General features: G+C 37.9%; 4 protein-coding genes across 4 annotated transcripts; 1 reads left to right on the forward strand and 3 right to left on the reverse strand.

Moving 5' to 3' along the window:
• Positions 1-1926: 1926 nt before the first annotated feature.
• Positions 1927-7825, reverse strand: b4galt7 (beta-1,4-galactosyltransferase 7). The gene is made up of 7 exons (XM_005802086.3): positions 7761-7825; positions 7360-7685; positions 4868-5209; positions 3994-4219; positions 3515-3598; positions 3319-3423; positions 1927-2692 (listed from the first exon to the last, which is right to left on the reverse strand). The coding sequence occupies exons 2-7, from the start codon at positions 7410-7412 to the stop codon at positions 2537-2539; spliced, it is 966 nt and encodes a 321-aa protein (XP_005802143.1). The 5' UTR covers positions 7413-7685; positions 7761-7825; the 3' UTR covers positions 1927-2536.
• A 680-nt stretch (positions 7826-8505) lies between these two features.
• Positions 8506-13086, reverse strand: LOC102235216 (transmembrane emp24 domain-containing protein 9). Its single transcript, XM_005802087.3, has 5 exons — positions 12891-13086; positions 11252-11352; positions 11017-11142; positions 10623-10769; positions 8506-10093 (listed from the first exon to the last, which is right to left on the reverse strand). The coding sequence occupies exons 1-5, from the start codon at positions 13042-13044 to the stop codon at positions 9944-9946; spliced, it is 678 nt and encodes a 225-aa protein (XP_005802144.1). The 5' UTR covers positions 13045-13086; the 3' UTR covers positions 8506-9943.
• Positions 13087-13925: 839 nt separating this feature from the next.
• Positions 13926-17213, forward strand: LOC102218786 (transmembrane protein 216-like). The gene is made up of 6 exons (XM_005802108.2): positions 13926-14034; positions 14466-14479; positions 14557-14650; positions 15297-15389; positions 16785-16986; positions 17091-17213. The coding sequence occupies exons 1-6, from the start codon at positions 13926-13928 to the stop codon at positions 17104-17106; spliced, it is 528 nt and encodes a 175-aa protein (XP_005802165.2). The 3' UTR covers positions 17107-17213.
• On the reverse strand, positions 16590-20972 carry LOC102235479 (transmembrane emp24 domain-containing protein 9-like; the record flags this gene model as incomplete). Its single annotated transcript, XM_023328743.1, has 6 exons — positions 16590-17112; positions 17220-17359; positions 17451-17597; positions 18969-19088; positions 19181-19281; positions 20753-20972. Coding segments are annotated over 5 exons (708 nt in total), but the record flags the coding sequence as incomplete, so codon positions are not given.
• Between the last annotated feature and the right edge of the window lie 619 nt (positions 20973-21591).

Genomic DNA, 21591 nt, shown 5'->3' on the forward strand with positions numbered 1-21591 from the left:
TTGATGCATATGCAATATTTTATGCAATTTTTGTCTGAGCCAGAGTCACAAGCACATCATGTTTTTACATAGAGAAAGAGGTAGTCTGTTTTTTGTTGATTTTTTTTATGAATAAAACAATAAGCTTTGATGCTGTTTTAAACACATTGTTTCTTAAAATTTAATTCTGCAGTTTTACTGAAAAAGGTTGTTGGAATCCAGCTGAGCATCATGTTTCATCCAGATGTTGGAGAACTTCAGCATGTACAGAAAATATGAACTTTTGCCATTTCCTCAGACAAGCATGTTTCTCCAAAGAACACCTGAATGATGTGAGGAAAACAATTTCCTAACATTTCCTAAAGTGTAGGGACAAACCTACACTTTAATACTACAAATCTGAAGGAATCCTCTCAACACAAAACTTGCTGATATTAGGAGAGTTCACAATGGAGAGAAACATGGTGTCCACTGGTTATTTTGTTTTGCTAAAACAAAAAAGTAAAATGTTCCGTGATAATCTGTTTCCTGGTGCTTTTTCTCAGCATGGCCCCTGTGGGTTTTATTAGTCATGCAGCGAGCATGATTACAGGAATTCATCTTTTAAGTTTATCTTTGATGTTTTTGTTAATTGCTCCATAATCGAAGCAAAGTCCCCCACGTTCATTAACGGCAGCTGAAAATTAAGTGCTGCCATCACATCTGCTCATCGTGTGCCCTCAGCATCTATAAATACGTGTGAACTCTCAGACTCGTCTCTGAACGCTTTCCATGATATGATATGAGTGTGGAGACGCAGCTTTATAATAACTGAGCGGGGAATTAAAAAAAATCAGCACGAAGCCGCAGCACAGAGTGCTGCTGGGGTCTATTTGTGGAGGAGTGGAGGTGTTTCTCTTCCCTCACTTTCAACAAAAGGTGAAAATTGCACCCAGAGGGGAAAAGCTTCGCAGCAGGGGGAAGGTGTAGATCCACCCCGTCCAACTCTTTGTCTCTGTCTGAAGCTTTGGCTCGTTTCTCTGCTCTAAAAACCGCAGCTGCATCGTCTGAGCGGGTTTACGTCCTCAGGGACCCCGATAAGGAACTTCAGGGAGCAGCAAGCTGCTGATATCCAGCAGCTGAGCTAGGCTGAGCTCATCAACACGTGTTAAAGCAAACTGTTACACCAGTTCCATCATAAGCTTCTCAGCAGGACAACGTCCCAGAGTAAACATCTGAGGTGGTGTGTGCCATAACATGGGCCGGCCTCAGCAATTTCTCAGGCAACACATTCATTAAAACAGATCAGAAAGACACTAGTTTCACTAGAACCAATCAGCGTCAAGATTTATTACTAATTGAAATTTTTCCTCATGTAGGAGACCATGTACTCGAAGACCAGAAACCATCGTCAACAAGAAGCACAACAAGCCTGATTTTATTCAAATGGAAGCATTTTAAGGCCAGTCAAACACTCTGAGATCATAAAAAAATCTAGAAATCACAAATAAATTAGCCGAGATATCAGGAACTGTTTAGCTCCATGAAACATTTAATCTTTAGGTATTTTCAGATGCCTGACGGTGCTACATTAATCTGTCAACTACGTCCAAGTACAAACACAATAAAACCAAAAGGGTGGCATTATTTCAGGAAAATATGCAATTGCAATACTTTTTAATGAAAAGTGTAATGATAATGTTTTCAATTGAAAAAAACATTATGATTTTCTTCCTTCTTTAGCATTACATAATGGCCTTTAGTATTATGCATGTTAACTGAAATATTATATGTAGTCACACCAGCAATTAATTAACGGCAGATCTAGTAAAAAATGTAAATAAGAAAAACCAACATGCCTGCAGTTTTCAACATTTTTCTGTCTAGCAATTCATGTCTCCCCTCACGGAAGAAAACATGCAAAATAAAAAGCTTGTTTCCCAGTCATCAAAAAACACAAACTCAACAAACTCTTTAATTGTTTATTTTTTTTAAATAATAGGAAATCAAGTCATAAAAATGGGACACATGAGTCATATTTATAAAGACATTTTTAACTTACTCTGGCTTTTCATAAAAAGAATAAAGTAAAAAACATGATCCTAGCTTTCCAATCAGATATTAAGAGTTTCACTCCAGATTTCCAAACTTATTCTCTTTCTTGTAACAGCGTCAGCAGGAAAAATTACGCAATTCAGTGAAGAACTTGTTCTGATCCACCAGACATTTGATCATTATTTCAAATAAGGTAAAAGGCTAAAAAAAACCCTCCTCATTTGGAACTACAGTACAATGTTCATGCATGCAGGGCCCTGGGTCCAAACTCAAAACTAAAACCAGACTTGGAGCCTGAAAGTACCGGAGAAAGAAAAAAACCCACCTGCTAGCAGCATGGGTTAGGATCTCCTGATCCTAACGCGTCTCTGCCCAAAGACAGTCTTAAGGTAACATGATGCAGAAGAGCCATTTGCATCTGGCGCTCGGATCATGTACCTGGACATAGTAACACTACTGGTTTGTTTGTTTCCACTTCAGTTTGTAGATATTCGCTACAGTGATTCTGAAGCCACCAAGTCCGCTAACTCAGGAGACACCACGGCGTCTGGCTTTGATCGCACTCCAGTTTGGTGTTGATGATGGTGCAGGGAGCGCCGCTGATGGTCAGCTCCTGCCGGGAATCCACCTGGTACTGGAGGTTCGTCAGCCCACCGTCGGGGTCCACCTTAAACTGCTCCTGAAGAAAAGAGGAGGAGGTGGAGTTATGATCAGTTATTATCATTGCCAAGCTAGAAAGGTGACATCAAATTTTTTCCCACTTGCCATCAGACTGCTGAACTTGCCATCAGACTGCTGAACTCTTAACTGGACTGCACTTAAAATCTGGTCTCCACTTTATACCTTGCACATGTACAGGGCTAAGTAACTTCCTTTTTACTGTCAGTCCTGCACTTTATATTTTATATTTATATTCATATTTTATACTGTATTTTATTTTATTCTGGAGTAACCTCACAACATTGGAAGCTCAAAACACTGTCCTGAGCCGTATGCAACGAAATTTCGTTCTGTATACACCCTGTGCATGCAAAATGACAATAAAGTCAGTCTAAGTCTAAATTAGCGATGCCCCAATCAGATTTTTCAAGATCAATCATAATTGTTGGTTTTGAATGAAGTGTGCAACAGATAAAAAAAGGAAAACTGTGAAGGAGCTCCATCAACAGTAAGGAATTACAAGATTATTTTCCTACATGTGTCCCCAATCTTTATCTGAATTTTATAAAAGTGCATTTCTAATTTCAAGATCCTTTATTAAACTTTTTGTTTTGTTGTCCCTCAATTTCAGTAATTCTCTCTTACCTGTTTCTGAGCGGCGACTCTTTTCTGGTCCCTCTTTCTCCAGGCTGAGTCGTGGATATGAAGAAAGGTTTTATATCCCGTTGTGATGCCACTTGGGCGGAACAGCTGCCCAAAAAATTAAAAATGAAACCAACCAGAAAAGATCTTCAGAGATTATTCTAATGAAACGTCTTGTTTCTCTGTCAGTGATTTGTACCTGTAACTCTGCTTTTCTGAGCCTTCTGTAGAACTCGTCATCCTCTCTGCCCCAACCCCAGAACCGGTTCGACATCCCATTACACTGCACACACAGAAGATGACGAGCAGCTTGAAAAAAGCAAGCTTTGTTGGGTTAGTTTATCACTATTCCATTTCTGCAGCACCGCAATATTAATTAAAGTTAAAATGACATACTGTTATGCTTTCTTGATCTGAGCCAAACATGCAGCACAGTCTTTTCTTTGTTTTGGTTTGTTAAACAACCTTCTTCAATGTGGAACAGCACCATCTGGTGGGCATATTATGTCCAACCAGATAAAAAAACAACATGATGATGAGGATTTAAATTTGTGAAGTTGAGGAGAACATTGTGGGGGAGACATTCTCACAGTGAAACAAATACTGCCAAACCTTCCCTCCTAATGTAGCTTGTTTTGAACCTCAGCTCGCCTTTAACAATAAGCAGCAGCTCCGTACCATATGATAGTGCCTCTTTGTGAGCAGCAGGATTCCTCCCACGTAGGTTTTGTAATGGTAGAGCGGATGCAGCTCCGGCGAGGCAACATGGAAGGGTCCCTCTTTAGGGAAGCCATAGTCCAGGGCCTCGTTGAGGGGCAGCAGGTCCACGTCATGCATGGCCAGGTAGTCTGTGTCATTCCCGCTCTCCATGTAGCCCACGTTGATCAGAGACGCTCGGTTGAATCTGGAACAAGAAAAAAAAAAAAAAACAAGAAAAGCATTCAACATAGACAGGTGAAATTGAGACCAAATACAACATTATGACTCACATATTTAAGATTCAGTTTTGATTCACCATCTTCTTCTCGCCTACTCCTTTTCACTTGATTTTTATCTAATAACTCAATGAGAAACTTAATCAATATTTGATGTTCTTTAAAGTTCCTCTCTCTACTCCTTGTTCAGGATTAAGAATTGCTGCCAAGTGAACAACTGGTTGACTTGGCAGATACCTTTACCAAGATACCTTTTACCAATTTGTAATGCATGATTGCTTAATTTGACTATGCTGTTTGAAGGACATTTTAAATAATAATCTGACATAGCTCGAGGTTGTTATCTGATGCTTTTATTGGTGCCACTGAATTCAAAAACTATACATAAGTGCATGAAAACACTTCCTGAGGAATTTAAGGAAAGTTGTAGATTGTTTTGTATGTTGAATCAGAGATTAAATAAATCTTACAGCAGTCTGCTTCTGACTCATACAGGTTAAGGTTGTTTAGACTTTAAAAAAAGCAAATAAAAATTTACTAAAAATAAAAACTAAAAGGAAAGCTCAGAGACTGAAGGTTGTTAACGTTCATCGTATGAATGGCAGCTGAGCTCTCACCTGTAGTGATCCACCTGGTTGATAATCAGGATCTTATGGCGGATCTTCTTCTTGTTGAGAAATTTGTGCATGAATGGAACGAACACCAGCAGCTCTTCGAAGCGTTCTCTGAAGGGCACCACGAGTGCCAGCTTGTGAGGACCCCAGCTGGGGTCGTCCGCTGCGGATGCCTGTCTCTCAGTGGGACAGGGTGGAGGCGGCGGCTGGGGATCGCGCCGGTTTTGATGAGTTACTGAGGACATGTCACCCGAACAGCTGAGCTGCAGCCACAGCAGAGAGATGAGCACCAGCACCATGCAGAGGCCAAACAGCTTGTAGATGGTGCATTTCCCCGACAGAAACCTGGCAAAAGCCAAACAAGACGCCATAAAAGCTTCCTCTGGGTTTGTTTGTTTAACACATGAAGCAAAGTAATATTAAAAAAGGTCAAATTTATTCAAAATTCAAAGTCAAAATCAAATCTGCATTTAGTGTTCCTCGGTACGCTGAACCTCAAACAGGACATTTTGATCTAATAACATATTCAGTAGACAACAAACACTGCTTGTGTCTTTGTAAAATGAGAGGAGAGAAGAAAATGTTCTGTTTTGTGGCTCGACAGTGACCAAAAGGTCTATGCTAGAAAGAACACGTTGCTCAGATGTTTATTGAAAACGTCGATGTTTTCCCAGGGACCACCAAATGCAGCTGAAAACAAGGACCAAACAACTGGGTTAGAACAGCCAAGAACAAATCCTGAGCAAACCCAAACCAAAACGCAGTTTGATTGATGCTTTAAGGGAATCTTATTAACCAACACATGCAGTCTCAATGTGAATCTCCCAGCTATATTTCATATTACAAAACAAGACTTCTTGTGGGGTTTAAGTTATGAAATTATTCCAGGCAGAGGCGTGGGTAAAAGTACAAGCATTGTACAGAACATCAACCAACGGCTCCCAAACTGGGCCTCACGGGTTTAAATAAATTTACAAGAGCTGCAAATGTTTGTAGCTTTTAAAGAACATTTAACAGCTATAAACATCTGGTTTGGGAGTTTACAAGCAGAAGCTGTTATAAATCTCGTGAAGCAATGTCTAATTTGAATTTTCAAAATGAAGTCATCTCTTCCTGTTGTCTACAGCGATCTAACCAAAGAAAGTGAGAGCAAGAGAGAAAAGTACAACAGCAGATTATGATTATTTAGCAAATACATTTCATGTCTGCATTCCTTTTCTTGATCTATTTTAGTAATATCCATTGCATCTTGGAGCATTTAGATGAACTACAGAATTTTTACTAAACATCCTTCCTCTATAGTCCCCTTAAAATAGTAAAAATAATTAAACAATAACTTTAGCTCATCAAACAATAACTTTAGCTGGAGGATTCAGGTTCTGAAATTGGACACACATGAAGCGAGTTGATGTGAGCAGTTAATGTTCAAATTCACTTCTTTCAGGACCAAACAGACCAGAATATGTTGACTTGTTAAACCCAAAATGTATTGTGTGACTTTTATTTTGGATTCTACCTAGAAGCCAATTTCTGCCTTCACTTTACTATTTAGCAGCTGATGCGCCATTTTGGACTTTTAAAAGGACGTTTCAACCAGACACTTAAAGTTTGGTTCATTATTCCAGACAGCAGATTTGCTTTAGCTGCTTTTGTACTTCTGGGAGTCTGAGAGCCACAGTTTGAAAACCGTTGTTGAAAAACACACAGGAAATGTTTACTCACCTCTCATCCTGCTGGGGAACTTTAGAAAGCTCACTTCTTAAACACCAAAAGATAATGTGAATAAGTGAGGCTCTTCTACGTTAATGTTAGCTTAAACAGAACACACCAGGGGAAAAACAAAGCCACTAATCAGCTAGGGCTTCTATGAATCAGCATCTCCTTGCTCACCAAAGACAAAAACATTCCTGGATTCTTACATCAGGTTTGGATTGTTGCTGTATGGAAGCTGGAAGTCTGCAATCCTCCACTCCTCTATTGGGTTTTGCAAGGACTCGGTCAGTTAGGGCTCGGCTGCTTCCAGTTTTTAAGATACCGTTAAGTTGTGCAGCAAAATATTGCGAAATCGTGCAACTACTATGTAACTGTTGAATATTGCAATGACAATCAGTTGTGAGAAATGTACATTTTCTTCCTTCTGATCCTCCATCACAATGTCTCCAAGTAACCTTTCAACCAATGCAAAGATGTAGGACCTAATAAGACTCGGACAATGTGGGCCTATTAATATAAAACCTCAAACTTTTTGCGTAGCAGTCACTCAAAAAATTCTACTTAAAATAAATAAAGTTGAACTTTACTTATAAATTTGAACCTATTTATGAAAACTTTGTAAATTAATTGATAGAAAAATAAGTTTAAACTCCATCGAACTGCTTTGCATTCAGGAGTTTATACATAGAAGCATGCTGGCGTTTTAAATGCTAATATAATACTGGTCACAGTCTAAATTACTGCATCATAAAGATTCACTTTATTACTTTTCTCTTTCTCACCTTCTTTCCTCTTTAAAGTAGAGCACAGGCTTTCTTCTGGATGAATACATCATGTTTTAATCTGTTTTCAGCCTTTGCTTACAGTCTGCTTCCCAGTTAAACGCCTTCCAGGGGAAGTCTTCATTTCTCCAGATGTATCTCATCCATCCTGGACCTTTGTGAGGGACCTCTGCTCGGTGAGTTCATGCTGAGATCCGCTTCGTGCTGGAGCCGTTAGCAAGAGGAGCTAACGGGCTGCCGCAGCCGCTGTACACGTAGCATAAAGCGGTTCACACGAACCAGAGCTCCGGTGGATCCTCGGTGAACGTTAATCTGCTAAAATATTCCTATCGAGAATATCACACAGTTTTATTGATCTAAAGAGTCTCATTTTACTAAAAATTAGCCAAGAGGTGACTTACTTAGGTTAATTAAAATCTGTCTGAAATCACAGAACACCATTTGATATTCGGTCCGTCCTGGATATAAATCCGAACGCAACAACGGCAGTAAACGACAAAGGTTCCCAGGTTCCATATATTATGGAAGTCTATTTTTATTTTGTATAAACAAGAACAATAACTCTAAAATTAAAAACGGTAGAAGAAAGTAAGATTTCATTTTTTATTAATTAAGGAAATCAACAGCGTTGACCCAGACTTAAGTTAGGGTAGTTGGTCCCCTCAGGTACTAATCAAGTAGAAGTCTGGACTCAGACACTTCTTTCTTTTTCAGCTTTCTGTGGTATACTTCCTGAAGTGTTTCGGTATCATTAACCAGTTTAAACCAATCTACAACATTTGGGACAGATGACCTCAGATTTGACTCTGAAATATTTTGTCACAATAAGGGATTTATAGTTAACCTGATTATTAGCCCTCCAACCACAATGCTTGATAGTTCCTACAGAGTGTTTTCACCGTACGTTACTGCACAATCTGGCCAAATAAATATATTTGAATTTTATGTTTAAAGAAAATTGTTCCAATATTTTTGTTGCTCATTCAAATTCAGTTTTGAAAAAACTGATTTGTGCTGGAATGTTCTGTTTAGAAAGAGTAGGCCATCGATTTCCATCCTTTTCTGGGAAACCCCTCCTATGAAAATTGAGAGATGCTTTTACCATTTTCCACTTGCACATAATCTTCCAGGAGTGATAAAACCAACTCTCTGTTGAATGGTTTTATTCATTTTTGCAGTCACATTTCTTTATCTGCTTCAAAAATGTTCTCCCTCAAAATACATTATAGGTACAGAATATAAAAACTCTAAACAGTGACTTGAGCTGTTGATGTAAAATTTACAAGGAAAAATAGAAGGCGTCAGTGAGCCAGAACATCGTTCAAACCAAAGGAGACAAAAACATTTTATTCTTAGTGCAACCTCAGATGCACTGATAAAAATAGCTCCACATCTAGCAAAAATAAAACCACCAACTGTTTGAATTTATATCCCCAGATAACTGAAACCTAACAACAACATACAGTAATTTTTAAAGAACAAAAAACTGTAAAAATTAAACAAAAGGATCAAAACATTTGAGGGTGTTAGAATCAACAAAGCTGAGTAATATGCAATGCAAGTTTTTGAGAAGAAAAAGGGAACTTTATGTGTTTTGTTCCTTTTTCTGTAGCTAAATACCAAATAACTCAAATTTTGTCTGACACCAAATTTCAGCAAGATAAAGAAGCATGTTGGAGTAATTTTACTGAAAGCTTGGGTTCTTTAACTGCAAAGTGATCTAGATTCATGAAAACAGTGCATTCACAAAAAAATGACATTTACCATCAAAAACATAAAAAAGCTTGCACAGTTGTCTGTAATATTATATGTACTATTTCGTAATAAAGAGGGATCCAGACCACTGCAGTTATAAACTCAGCCCTCATAACATGGCAGTCGTCCTGTTGAAATTGACAAACAACGCTGGCCTTTAAAACAAAAGTGATGGCACGTTATTAAAAGGTGAAAACTAAAAAAAATCTTAATGAGTGCCAGAAATTTGCCAAAATTTGGCGTTTTGACAAAGAAAACATTTAAATAAAATTCATAAAAGTTTTCTAACAAGTGTGTGGCATTCATCAAGTTTTGAGGTGTAAAGTTGCTGCCAAATAATTGCACAGATATGTCTGCTAGAGATGCGCGCCAATGTTTTAATTGAGAAATCTCCAAAGCTGATGAGTAGCTATCTGATTTAATCTCAAATACTTCAATCGGGAGAAAATGGAACACAATGACTTTAGGAGGATTCAAATTGGAAAATAAAGAAAAATAGCTTAACATGATGTGTAAACCTGACTTTAGTTTATCAGCATCTTGAGTGGCCAGTAACACAAAGTGGAGAAAAAAAAAGGAGACACGATAAAATAAATTACTGCAAGGGTGCAAACATCAGTCTTGCACATGACTGAAAGATTAAACTTCCAGTAGTTTGGGGGAGATGTGTCCTGGATGTTTGTTGTAGATGGGAGCAAACCCCCAAAAAAAAAAAAAGTTTTCAAGTTTAACCTAGGTGCAGCTGGATTTTTGCCCAACAGCAGCTGCTTTTTTTTTTACTGCATCCGTCAGCAGATACCAAAAACACACACACGCTCCTTTTGAAGAGTTACACCAGTTTTTTCGCCTCGAAGAAACTCTTGAGGTGTCTCATCTGCCAGATACCGATGGCCACCAGGATGAGGGTCTGCACTATGGACCACCAGAGGACACGCTGGTTGGTGCTCTCGCTGGTCTGACGGAAACGCTCCTCACGGTACTGATGACACACACAGACAGTAGGGGGTGATATATTAACATTTCAGACTGATTAATATAAATGACCTCTGCTTTCACTTAGTTACATCTGAATAGCTGGAATTCCATTTAAAAAGTCTCAGCTCCTCTGTTGTTTTGTTGAATCTGGCGTCTTATCTTCCTCTTGACAATACGCCATAGATCCAATATGGAAGTTTGGATGAGGAGAGTTCACTGTACAACCATGGCATAACATTTCTGACTTAAAAATATTTTTTTTACTTATAGTTTGCAACATTCCAATATTCTGAGAACCAGATTTGTTGGTCTTCATAAGCTGGGAGCCACACTCATCAAAGTGAACAGCAAAACTGGTGAAATATAATGCTCCTAAAACGAGAATATTACATGAGGTTTATGCTCCATAAAAATTCATTCTTGTTTGCTCTCAAGAAATAAAAATATCACCTAATAAAGACTTCTTCTCTGACACAAGTTATTAAGGAACAACTGCTGCCAAAACGGCACACAGATTGCCGGATTTGACTGACCCTCTGGTAGTTCTGCTCCTTCTGGATCTGGTCCACCTGCTCCACCAGCTGCCGCACTCTGAGCTGCAGCTCTGTCAGTTTGTCCTTGGCAGCGATCTCAGCGTAGTTGTTGGCGTGTTCGCCCACCTGGATGTCCAGATGAACACGCTGCAAAAGACAAAAAAAAAAAAGAGAGAGTTGAGCAGGACATCTTCATCCAAACATCCAGGAGTTTCCACTTACAGAATTCCTGCATGTTGAGTATAAATGTCTTTAAAGTAATTTCCCTAAAAGGTTTGCAGTAGAACAAGAGTAAGAATACACGAAAAGAGTTTCTGTCAGACAAGAAAAGCAGGTCAAAAGACATTTCAAAATGTTTAACGTAATATTTGCTCAGAGTGGGCTGCCTCCTCACCAGCATGCCTCCGGCGAACAGTGAGAACTTGGAGGAGTTGGAGTGAAGGCAGATCTGATGCTCCCCGGGTGTGTGTGACGTAAAGGTGAAGCGTCCCTCTGAGCCGTACTGCCGAGACAGAATCACCTGCAGAAAACAGAAGAGGAGGTCAGACCTGCTCAAGCTACAAACAAGCTGTCAGAACTCAATGCAGTTGCTCCAGTCATTTAAACTTGTTCCTATTTCTTGTGTTTACCTTATCATCAGGGTCTTTGACTTCCACAAACATACCCAGACCCTGTGTTGCCGGCATATATTCTTCTTTCTGCTTATCATACAGCTGAGTACGGTAGTTACCTGAACAGAGACATAAACATTAAACCTTCATGATGAATTTGAGCTGGAAATATTCATATCCCACATCTAATGTGAAAGACACTGATGCTCATTTCCTTTAGAATAAGGTGCATGAAAATCACCTTGGATTTAAAATGTTTACATTTGTTAATACACACACAAAATGATTTAAACAAAGGTGAAGGTAGCATGTAAATGTTATTTTTAGTATTAGAATGTTTTACAACATCCTAGGGAATGTTACAGGCTCTTTACTTATGTAAACATACAAAGCCCTTGGATAAACTAAAATAACAGGGACTAGTTCTTGGAAATAATCAAAACTGTTCCAGCTGTGTTGGACTTTACCAGGGTTGACATTTGTCACAGATTTTTTGCTCAACTTTTATAGACATATTTCTCATTTCATAAGAAGGGTCAAGTCCCCTGGGGTAGAGGAATCACATCCCTGTGATACTAGACACACTAGGGAGGTGTGTCTAGTATCATTTGGGGATAAATTGGGAGCCTCACCATTCATGTCACTGTTTCTTTAAATCAAAATGAGACAGTGAATGCCCACTTACATTTTTTTATTATTGTTTATTTATTTTTATATACATTTTAAGTAAGTAGAAGCCTGAGGGCAGCTCCAGGGCATGCTGAATAGATTATATTCTACAGCACATTAGGGAACAGATATAGAAAAATACCAAAGTCCAATATAACATTAACCGAATCTGCTAAGAAGGCAAACCTCCATCAATGTCAAATTTCCTATTATTTTGATGTGTGCCAAAGTGTGTTCTAGTTGTAGACAGTTTGTCTTGTACATAACAATAAGCTGATTGATTGGTTACTAAATTACAACACATGTACAGCAGTGCCATATTCTCAGTTCTCCTCCATTGCACATAAACTCACTTTATTTGCAATACCTTTAGAAATTTAGTTCTAGTGGTATTCAAGTAGGGACAATTCTTCCTTAAGCAGAGCTTGCAATTAGACAGTTTACAGAATTGACTTCCAACTAATACTGGAATGATTTGATCCAAATTATTAGTTTGCCTATAACCACCACTTTAAGTATTTCTTTAAAAGATTAATATAAATGCAAAATCAGAAATATGTGACATTTTAACAAGAAAAAGTGTGGCAAAAATTATGTATTAAAAGGTGGCTAGGAACAAAAACATTGATAAATTCTTCTTGAATTTATGAGCATTACTTTTCTGGAGTTTATGCTCTTTACTCAGTTATATCAGCCTAAAAATAAAGCACGTAGACTGCCATCTGTTCCAATCTGACATGAAACTTCCTGAAAAACGAATTAAGATGTTTTATAACTTCTAACTAATGGTCGAGCAACCACCAATATACTCTGATAATTAACGTTTATATAAAAATTTAAAAAAAAACATGGAGCACATATAAAAACATGTTGTGTACAAATGGTTGCTGTCTGCTAACTTTTTTGACATGACAAACAGGTTTTAGCTCAATTAGCCGTGAAGCTAACTAGCCGTTAAGCTAACTCGCTGTTAGCAACAACCGCTCACCGATAATCATGGTCTCGTCCGGGATTTCTTCTATGAAGCATTTCTTCTCAGTCTCTCCGATGTGAAAGTACAACGAAGAGACAGAGCTGTAGAAAATATTAAGGAGGAAAACTGAAAACACAATCGAAAGCTGCATCCTGACCCGATGTGACATCTTAGACCACAGATCGAACTGAGAACGAGCAACGACAGTATTGTGCCACGTAAACCCTCGTAGATCCCTGGCCAATCAGCGCGCCGCAGGAGCATGCTAGATGTTGTAGTTTTTAAGCTTCATTTAGTAGTTCTTTACGAATCACGCCTTTCAAACTGCTCTACTTTAGTATGAAGGGCGTTTCTACAAGATTAGCAGAATAAACGAGTAAAGCTTATAATGTTTAGTGTGATTATAATTCCCCACCCTACTGGAAAGGAATAAAATGAGGAAATCGATCGTTTGATTATTGTTGTTATTCTTAAAGGTGCCAAAATTCGCATTATAAAATAAATCAATAGAGAAATAAAAAACGATCAATCATTGAAACTATATAATAAATATGAAATGCAGTCATTTTTATTTGATTTCATTATATGTTTCTTTTCTATCTTGCAGAGAGCAACTGGAAAATCAAAGCAACAAAAATAAAGACACAGTCTACATCAATAGCCATCCTTTCACTCTCCTTTCTTTATTTTCTTTGATTATTTATTTGTTTATTTTTGTCACAAAACAGGATGTCCATAGATTTAATAATATAGATTTAATAATACATGATTTTAATACATGATAATACATGATTTTCTGTGCGAGAAACAAATAAAACATTGTAAATGTGTAAAAGATGATGAAACTGTAGAGCTTGTTCTATTGCACTGTCAGTTATTTAATCTTCAATTAAATAACATTTGAGAAGAGCTTAATTATAGTCTTACATAATTCCGATTTGTTTGCAAGAATATGAATAATTTAATTTAATCCAAAATTGTAGTACGTGGCCTTCCCACCGCCACTAAATGCGGATCAGAACTCTTTCTGTAACTCTTTCACTCCAGAAGATGGCAGCAGTGCAACCTCCGGATGCAGCGCTTCAAGCAGAAGAAGAGATTGAACAGTTTCCAAGCCACAGTTCCCATAGTAACCAGGCGGATTCAAACATGGCGCCCGGTGAGTTTCAAGCTTTGCTGTTCATTTCATGTCGTTATAGGCATTTTACATTAACCGAATGTTTTTCAGCAACACCTCGGACATTTGGAATACATTTTTAAATAAACGGACGATACTTGAAGTGAAAACAAAGGAAGATTGGCGGTTCCTTTATTTAGCGACAACAAATAGAAGCAGGTTTCTTACAAACTGCCATAATGCTATGTAACTTTTTCATACAAGTTTATTAAAACGTCGGGCCATTTTTTGTAGTTTAGATTTTGATTAATTAACTCAATATTTTTGATACACACATTTGCCTATGTTTTCAGCCAACACCAAAAAGAGATTACTGTAGACATTTTTTTTCCTTTGTATTTACCAAAAACAAAATAATCATCCTGAATGTGCATCTAACCATCGCATTTTCCAACTTTCCTCTTTTTCTTCAGGGAGCCAAGCAGTCGTATCCTTTGCAATAAAACTAACTCAGATCCACCGTTTTCAGTTGTCTTTTTTGATCCTTAACCGTCCTTTTCTCAGTTATCTTCAACACCTTTGCAGGTTCTTCTCTACCTGAACAGCTGGTACTTTTCTGCCTTCTACTTGGCAGAGATCCTCATGTTCATCTACAAAGGTGAGATGAATGTTTCACATTCAGGGCAGCAGGGATCAATACAAATCCATTGGAAGCTACTCCTGCAGAGGAAAAAGAGGAGAAACAGAAAATTGGAACTTCTCTTGATTTTAAAAGCTCATACCAAGTTCTGTACACTTTGCCCCATTAATTCTTCATGTCTGAGATTCAAAAGGTGTTGGAAACCTTTCTCTGAGATTTTGGTCCATATTGATGATTTGAGCTTTGTGGCATCCTGTTGGAAAGCTATAATTATACTCCTGTACCAAATTCTGATACCACCATCTGGATTCTATAGTTGCAATCAAGACACAACATCACCAAGCAAGATTTCCCCAAAGTTTAATCTAAATTTGAGCTTGGATGAATTGGACCCTCTTTTCCTTTAGCCACTCTTACCTTATTGACATCTTATACCAGTCAGTCCATTCTTCTCTGATATTGAAATGGCATTTTTATGCACTCACTTACGATCGGAAGTAATTCACAGTGAATGAGTCTCAATGTTTACAAAACTGTCTGTAACTGGTGTCAGTCAAGATGAGAGCAAATCACTTATAAACCAAAAGGTTTGTCTTGTGGTTGTAAATACACACCAATATTGAACATGACTGTGGTTGCTATCTTATGACTTGTCTCTATTTAGGAATTTTACTGCCGTACCCAGCAGATAATCTGGTCCTGGATGTGGTGCTGCTGCTGCTCTTCCTCGCTCTGGAGACTCTTCGCATTTTCTATGGTGAGAGACAAATGCACGAAACAAACTCTACATCTGAGAGTTTGTAGACTTCTTAACAAGATAAAGTGTATTTGGTCGGTAAATGGTGTTCCGTCCCTGCATTGGGTGATTAAACCAGATGTTTTATATAAGAATTTAGATTACATGCCTGATAAATTGGATTGAAACTAGTTTTATTTTTATTTCAGAAATTTGGATCATCCTAGATTTTTGGTAATGACAGAAGTCACCTCAATGTATAGATATATTTTCAAAACAGAAATCTATGTTCAGTATCCCTACTTTTAATACAGTGCATTTCGGGAACTGAAGCATCACATTTGTTCAGATTCTGATGTGGACAGTGAAATCTACATCACAATGGTTAACCATCTTAAATATTGACTACACACAGAAATTAAACTACAACTCAACAACTGGAAGATGAATCAGTATTTTCCTTTGATCCCTGCAAAATCTGAACTTTAGAAATACGTCACATTTCATGCAATTTGTAACTGTTTTGTTCTTATTTCTTTTTCACTATGACACCGAATTTGATAAAATGTGTGCTCCTTTTCTGTTGCTTTTGCTGTCGCATCAGTTTTGGTTGTCATGGAAAATTTATTTTATGTCCAATCACTGAATTTCCACATTTGATTTCATTTTTGTTACTAAATATGTTACATCCAAATGCAACAACATTTACAGTCTACAGTCCAAAGAACAGAACTGACAAATTTTCATTTGACTGATTCTAATTTGTGATGTGCAGATACTGAAATATTGAATACTTAGCTTTTTTATTGCTATTCATTAAATGTATAAAGACTAAAAATGTCCAGTCCTTATTCTAGAAATGCATTAGCCGACAGTATGTACTGATGCACTTGTTGAATTTTGTACTAAATCAGATAAAGGTTAGGGACATAAGCTTTGGTGGATAAATGGAGCCAATCTTAAAATTCCTACATTTCAGTTGAATTTTAAACCATCACTTGCTTTTGTGCTTCAAACAAAAAAGAAGTTAGTACAAGCAGATCAGCTCTCACAGAAATCTAGAAATTGGTATCAACCAGGAAAAGTCAGACCAGTCCATTTAAAGTCCTGTGTTGGTGGAAAAGATAAAAATATTTTCACCTTTACAGACTTCTGGTTTTGTTTTTTGTTACATTTAAATGTTTCAGATCAAACAAATGTTAATATCAGACAAAGACAATGTGAGTAACTACAAAACGCTCATTTTATTGAATTATTGTTATTTGCACTTATTATAAAGTTTTACACTTATTGGAACATCTTTATATCTGTAATATTTAAACATGTTTAGTTAAACAGATGGCTTTTTCACAGCAGCAGCAGACAGGAACAAACATCAGTCTTTCCCTCTGACTGTCTGCCGTATTTTTCCTCCAGGTTGGAAGGGGAACCTCTGCGAGCGCTCTCTGTCTTCCTGTGTGTCCCTCTTCATCCTGTTTCCCTGCACAGCGCTGGCCGTTTACTACCTGCTGCTGCAGACGTTCGTGCTGCGGCTCGAGTTCATTCTCAGCGCGGTGCTGCTCTGCTTCTATGGCCTCGAGTTCCTGCTCTGTGTTATCTCCATCTCTGCTTTCTCCAGGTAAACAATGGTTTCTCCAGCACGCCACTATAGGACGTCTCAGTTGGCTTGGGGGTGAATCTTTTTTAATTTTCAGTTTGGTCTGTGTTGCGTTTCCTCTGCAGGTCCAGAGTTTACTGATGTCGCCTGGAACACAACAGGAGGTGTCAGCAGCTTTCTTCAGACAGAAAACACCGTAACTTCCTCCAGGAGGAAATTTAATGTAAATATGTTTGGGATATTTTGTCTTTTACTCTGAACAGTAGCTGTGATCTCAGCAGCTGTCTGTGATGCATATGATGAAGGTCACCACAAAGATGCAGCGAATGATGGGCCACCAATAGATCCACATGTTGATGTTGTGGATGATGGCGAGGAAGTCTTCATCTCTGCTCTGTGAATACCAACATAAGTGTTTTTTATTTGTATTTTTTTTTTAAAATGCATGTATATAAAATAACTCTGCAACCAATGGCATCACTGACCCTTTTGTAGGTCAGCTCCTTCTGGATGTGTTGAACCTGTGCAGACAGCTGTCTGACTCTCAGCTGCATCTGCGTCAGTAGTTCTCGTTTATGGATCTCTGTGTAGTTGTTGGTGCGTTCACCCGATCGGATGTCCATGTGAACCACCTGCAACGTGACACCAATGTTTAAACAGTTTGCCAGTGAATCACTTGATAAATAGTGCAACAAAGTGCAGCCGAACAATTATTTCCCTCCAAGATTGGTTCTCAGACTTCTTTTTTTTGTCATTTCACGTGGGCATTTCTACTTGCCACTAAAAATGGCAAGTAGCAAAGACATTTTACTCTCTACTTCTATCAGAGGAAAAGCCTGCCAACTCTCACTCACAGATGAACTGTCTCATCTCCCTGCATCAAATGCCTGAATTGATTTCTATGCCAATGATATTAAGTTGCACTTCAGCGTCTTTACCTAAATAAAGTTCTCTCTGAACAGCTAAATCTTGCACTGTCCAAATATGGCTAAATTTAAGCCATTAAATCTTACTCTTCTCATCAGTAACTATAATATAAACCCTAAAGCTGGGTTATAACTACATACACTAGTATGTCCGGTTACACTTCATTTGACGGGTTGTGAATAAGACTGTCATGACACCGTCATAAACATGAGTAAGTCTTCATGAATATTTATGACTGTTGTCATAGTGTCATTCGGTAAATCATGACACTTTTTTTTTTCTCCGAAGAGTTTTTGCGGCGCTAGTGGCTCGTATTTTTACGACAGTAGGCAGACAGGAAGGAGGGTGAGGAGAGGGGGTAAGACATGCGGCAAGGGTCGTCGGGACCGGGAGTCGAACCCACGACGTCCGCGTCGAGGACTAAGGCCCCCTGCGCCACCACAGCACGCCCCAAATCATGACACTTTTAATACAAAGTTGACATTATTCAAAATGTCTTCGTTATGAATACTTCTGATTATGTCAGATCATGATTTCTTGTTTAATGTCAAGTTGTCATAACAAAGACATTTTCAATAATGTCAACATTGTATTAAAAGTGTCATGATTTACTGAATAACACTTTATGACAACAGCCATACATATTCATGAAGACTTACTCATGTTCATGACAGGTGTTATGTCATGTTTATGACGGTTTCATGACAATCTTATTCACAACCCATCAAATAAAGTGTTACCGTATGTCCTAATTTAGAAACATTTCCTTTTCTTCTGCTACCTTATATAAACACATTAAATCCTTCTTAAAACTGCATAGGCAAGTATTTGTGTTTCATAGAATTAGTGTTTTAATGCATTACTGAATCCAGAAGTATTTTCATATTTAATTAAGTAAAATTAATTATGGTAAGTAAAATTCCTCCGGTATCCCCTTAAATATAGTCCCATCATATGGTGCCTATATGTAAAAAATATGCAGCTGAAATGTTTATAAAATTCCACAGCCTGGCAAGTATTTTCTATTTCCTAGTTAATTAAAAGTTAATTCAAACTCAAGTGACTTTTCCTCTCACCAGTATTAAACCTGCAGTCAGCAGCTGTGATAAACTTGGCTGAAGGCAGATCTTGTGTTCTCCTGAGGTAAATGATGTGAAGTTAAACCTCCCATCGGTTTCCTTCTGAGACAGAATCAACTGTGGGATAAAAAGAGACAAGTTCTGTGAAATAAACATGAAATTAGAAACTTATAAAATAAACGCCTTGCTTTAGAATATAAAACCCAAACCTTCTCAGTAGGATCTCTGGCTGCAACAGACAGGGTGAGATTCTGAATGGCCGGTAGATACTCATGCTTCTGTTCATCATAAAGCTGCGTCCAATAATCACCTGAAGAGAAACAGTAGATATTGTTTTACTAAACCTAATCATATTTTCTAACAAATATAATAAGCATTTTCTTTTGGTAAATGCTCAACATCAGTCAGTTCCTGTTTCTGTCTGCACTTTGACTGGGCCATTCTTTACACATGAACAGGCTTTGATCTGTTCCATCCCACTATGGTTTGGCTCTACGTTTATGGTTGTTGTGATGAAAGGTGAACCTCTGTCGCAGCATTAGACAGAGGTTTCTGTTCTTCTAACAGAATTAATTTCAGGATTGTAATGGATTTAGCTCTGTACATCTTCCCATTATTCTAGCCAGCTTCCCTGTTCTTGTCGATGAAAAGTCTCCTCACTGTCATCGTTTCACCCTACATGTACTGTGGGTAAAGTGTGTTTGTCACTATACATTTTATATTTAGACAACAAATGCTCAATTTTAGTCCCATCTGACATGATCACAAGAAATTATGTTTGCTTCTGACAAACTGCAGTAAGACTTCTTGTGGCTTCCTTTAACCAATACTGTTCTTTTTACCCCTCTTACTTAAAAATAACAATTCCGGAATGCACAATAGACAGCTGATTAACAGGCTCTTGCTGAATTGCAATCATCTGAATCAGACGTCTTAAATCAGGGAAACATATAAAACACTTGATCTCTCTAAATTCTCCTTAGGTTGTGCATGCATGATTGTCCCGTCTGTCTCTGTGTTGCCCTGGCTTACGTATTCCATCATGTTGGCTAAATAACTGTTCTGTTCTTCAAAACAGTAAACTGTTTTTTTTAAGATGTTAATTTAGAGTCCAACCACATAGTGTAGGTAGCCATTTATTTATCTACTGACGTCACGATGGGTAGGCGGTACCCATCTTCTGCATTATTGCGCAAGAGGTGGCCTACGCATACACAAGAAGAACGTGAAAACACCACAGAGCCAGAGGGAGAATCTGTTTAGTTTTTTTGTTTGTTTGTTTGTTTGTTTTTGTAAGTGGTGGAGCAAATTTAAGCAATTGGCTTCATGTATATGTCAGACATAGTGACTCACTGAAATCTGTAATCTTGCATTTCATAAAATAACTATTTAAATATTAAGATGACGAACATTACTTTTATGTCCCATTTACATGATCTATAATCAATTACGTTTTTGAAACGTAACTCTTTTGCTAGTCAGCACAACTGCTGTAGATGTTGGACGAAAACATCTTCCTCTTTGTCATGACTTTGGAATGCAGGAAATGCCTCAGTTCCTCTGAAACCAAAGATTTTCACGTTTCGATCACCATAAAAAGTCGTTTGCAAACTTCACATTCATCAATGCTTTTTGTAGTCACCGTTTCTACTCCGCGAACAAGTGTATAGACAAAAGATAGTTGTTGATATTTTTGATGAACTGTGTAAGTTTTAGTTTTTAGCGATTTTTTTTAAAGGTTTACTAATTGACGTTGCTGGACGTTTTTGTGATAAACTCACCGACAACAACCGTGTCTGCTGGGATTTCCTCGATGAAACACTTTTGCTCTCCTTCTGCCATATGAAAGTACAGAGAAGAAACCAAACCGAGACAAAAATTCACCAGAAAAACTTTCAACATAAACCGCTGAGAAGAGCCTGACTCCATGTTACTACCGATGCAATATAATCTTCTACTTCTCGACGTTTTTTGGTGGTTGACATCAACGAAATTGGTGCATTACCGCCACCGACTGGTATGGAGTGAGGACCGCTGTGTCACTCAAGAATTAAATTCTGTTATAACTTTGATAATTTAAGTTCACAAAATCTTATCTGATATATTTTTTACTTTTCAAGCTATTTCTAAATAAATCAACAAAAGTTTAACTTTAATTCTATTTCAATTTTGAATCAATTATTTTCTTTCTTCCACTTAATTTTAACAGTGCTGCATGTTCCATTGCCTCATCAGCTCCTCAGTATTTACACTTACTACTGTAATGTTCCCCTAAAGTAAAATAAAGAGTGTTGCCCAAATGTGAGATGAGAAATAACTGCATTTTCTCTCCTTTTCCTCCTTGTACTTCTCATTTCTCCATTTTTTTTCTCTTGTATGGCATGGTATGGTGTGGTACCTTCTTATAGGTAAAAGCTCATGTTGCCTACATACCCTACTCTGGCCTACAGTTCATCTACATAGCTCAACTGTGGTCTGCACCTCCTCAGTGGTCTGCAGCTGATATCTTTGGACCTGCAGGTTTTCGTTCCTTGCTCAGATTGATTTTGTTTTTCACTTATACTGCTGAGAGGGACACTGTAGTGGTGGTGAAGAGTGGCTCTGTGAATGGGGTTGTGAC

Source organism: Xiphophorus maculatus, chromosome 23 (assembly GCF_002775205.1).
Source record: "Xiphophorus maculatus strain JP 163 A chromosome 23, X_maculatus-5.0-male, whole genome shotgun sequence".
Taxonomy (NCBI): Eukaryota; Metazoa; Chordata; class Actinopteri; order Cyprinodontiformes; family Poeciliidae; genus Xiphophorus; species Xiphophorus maculatus.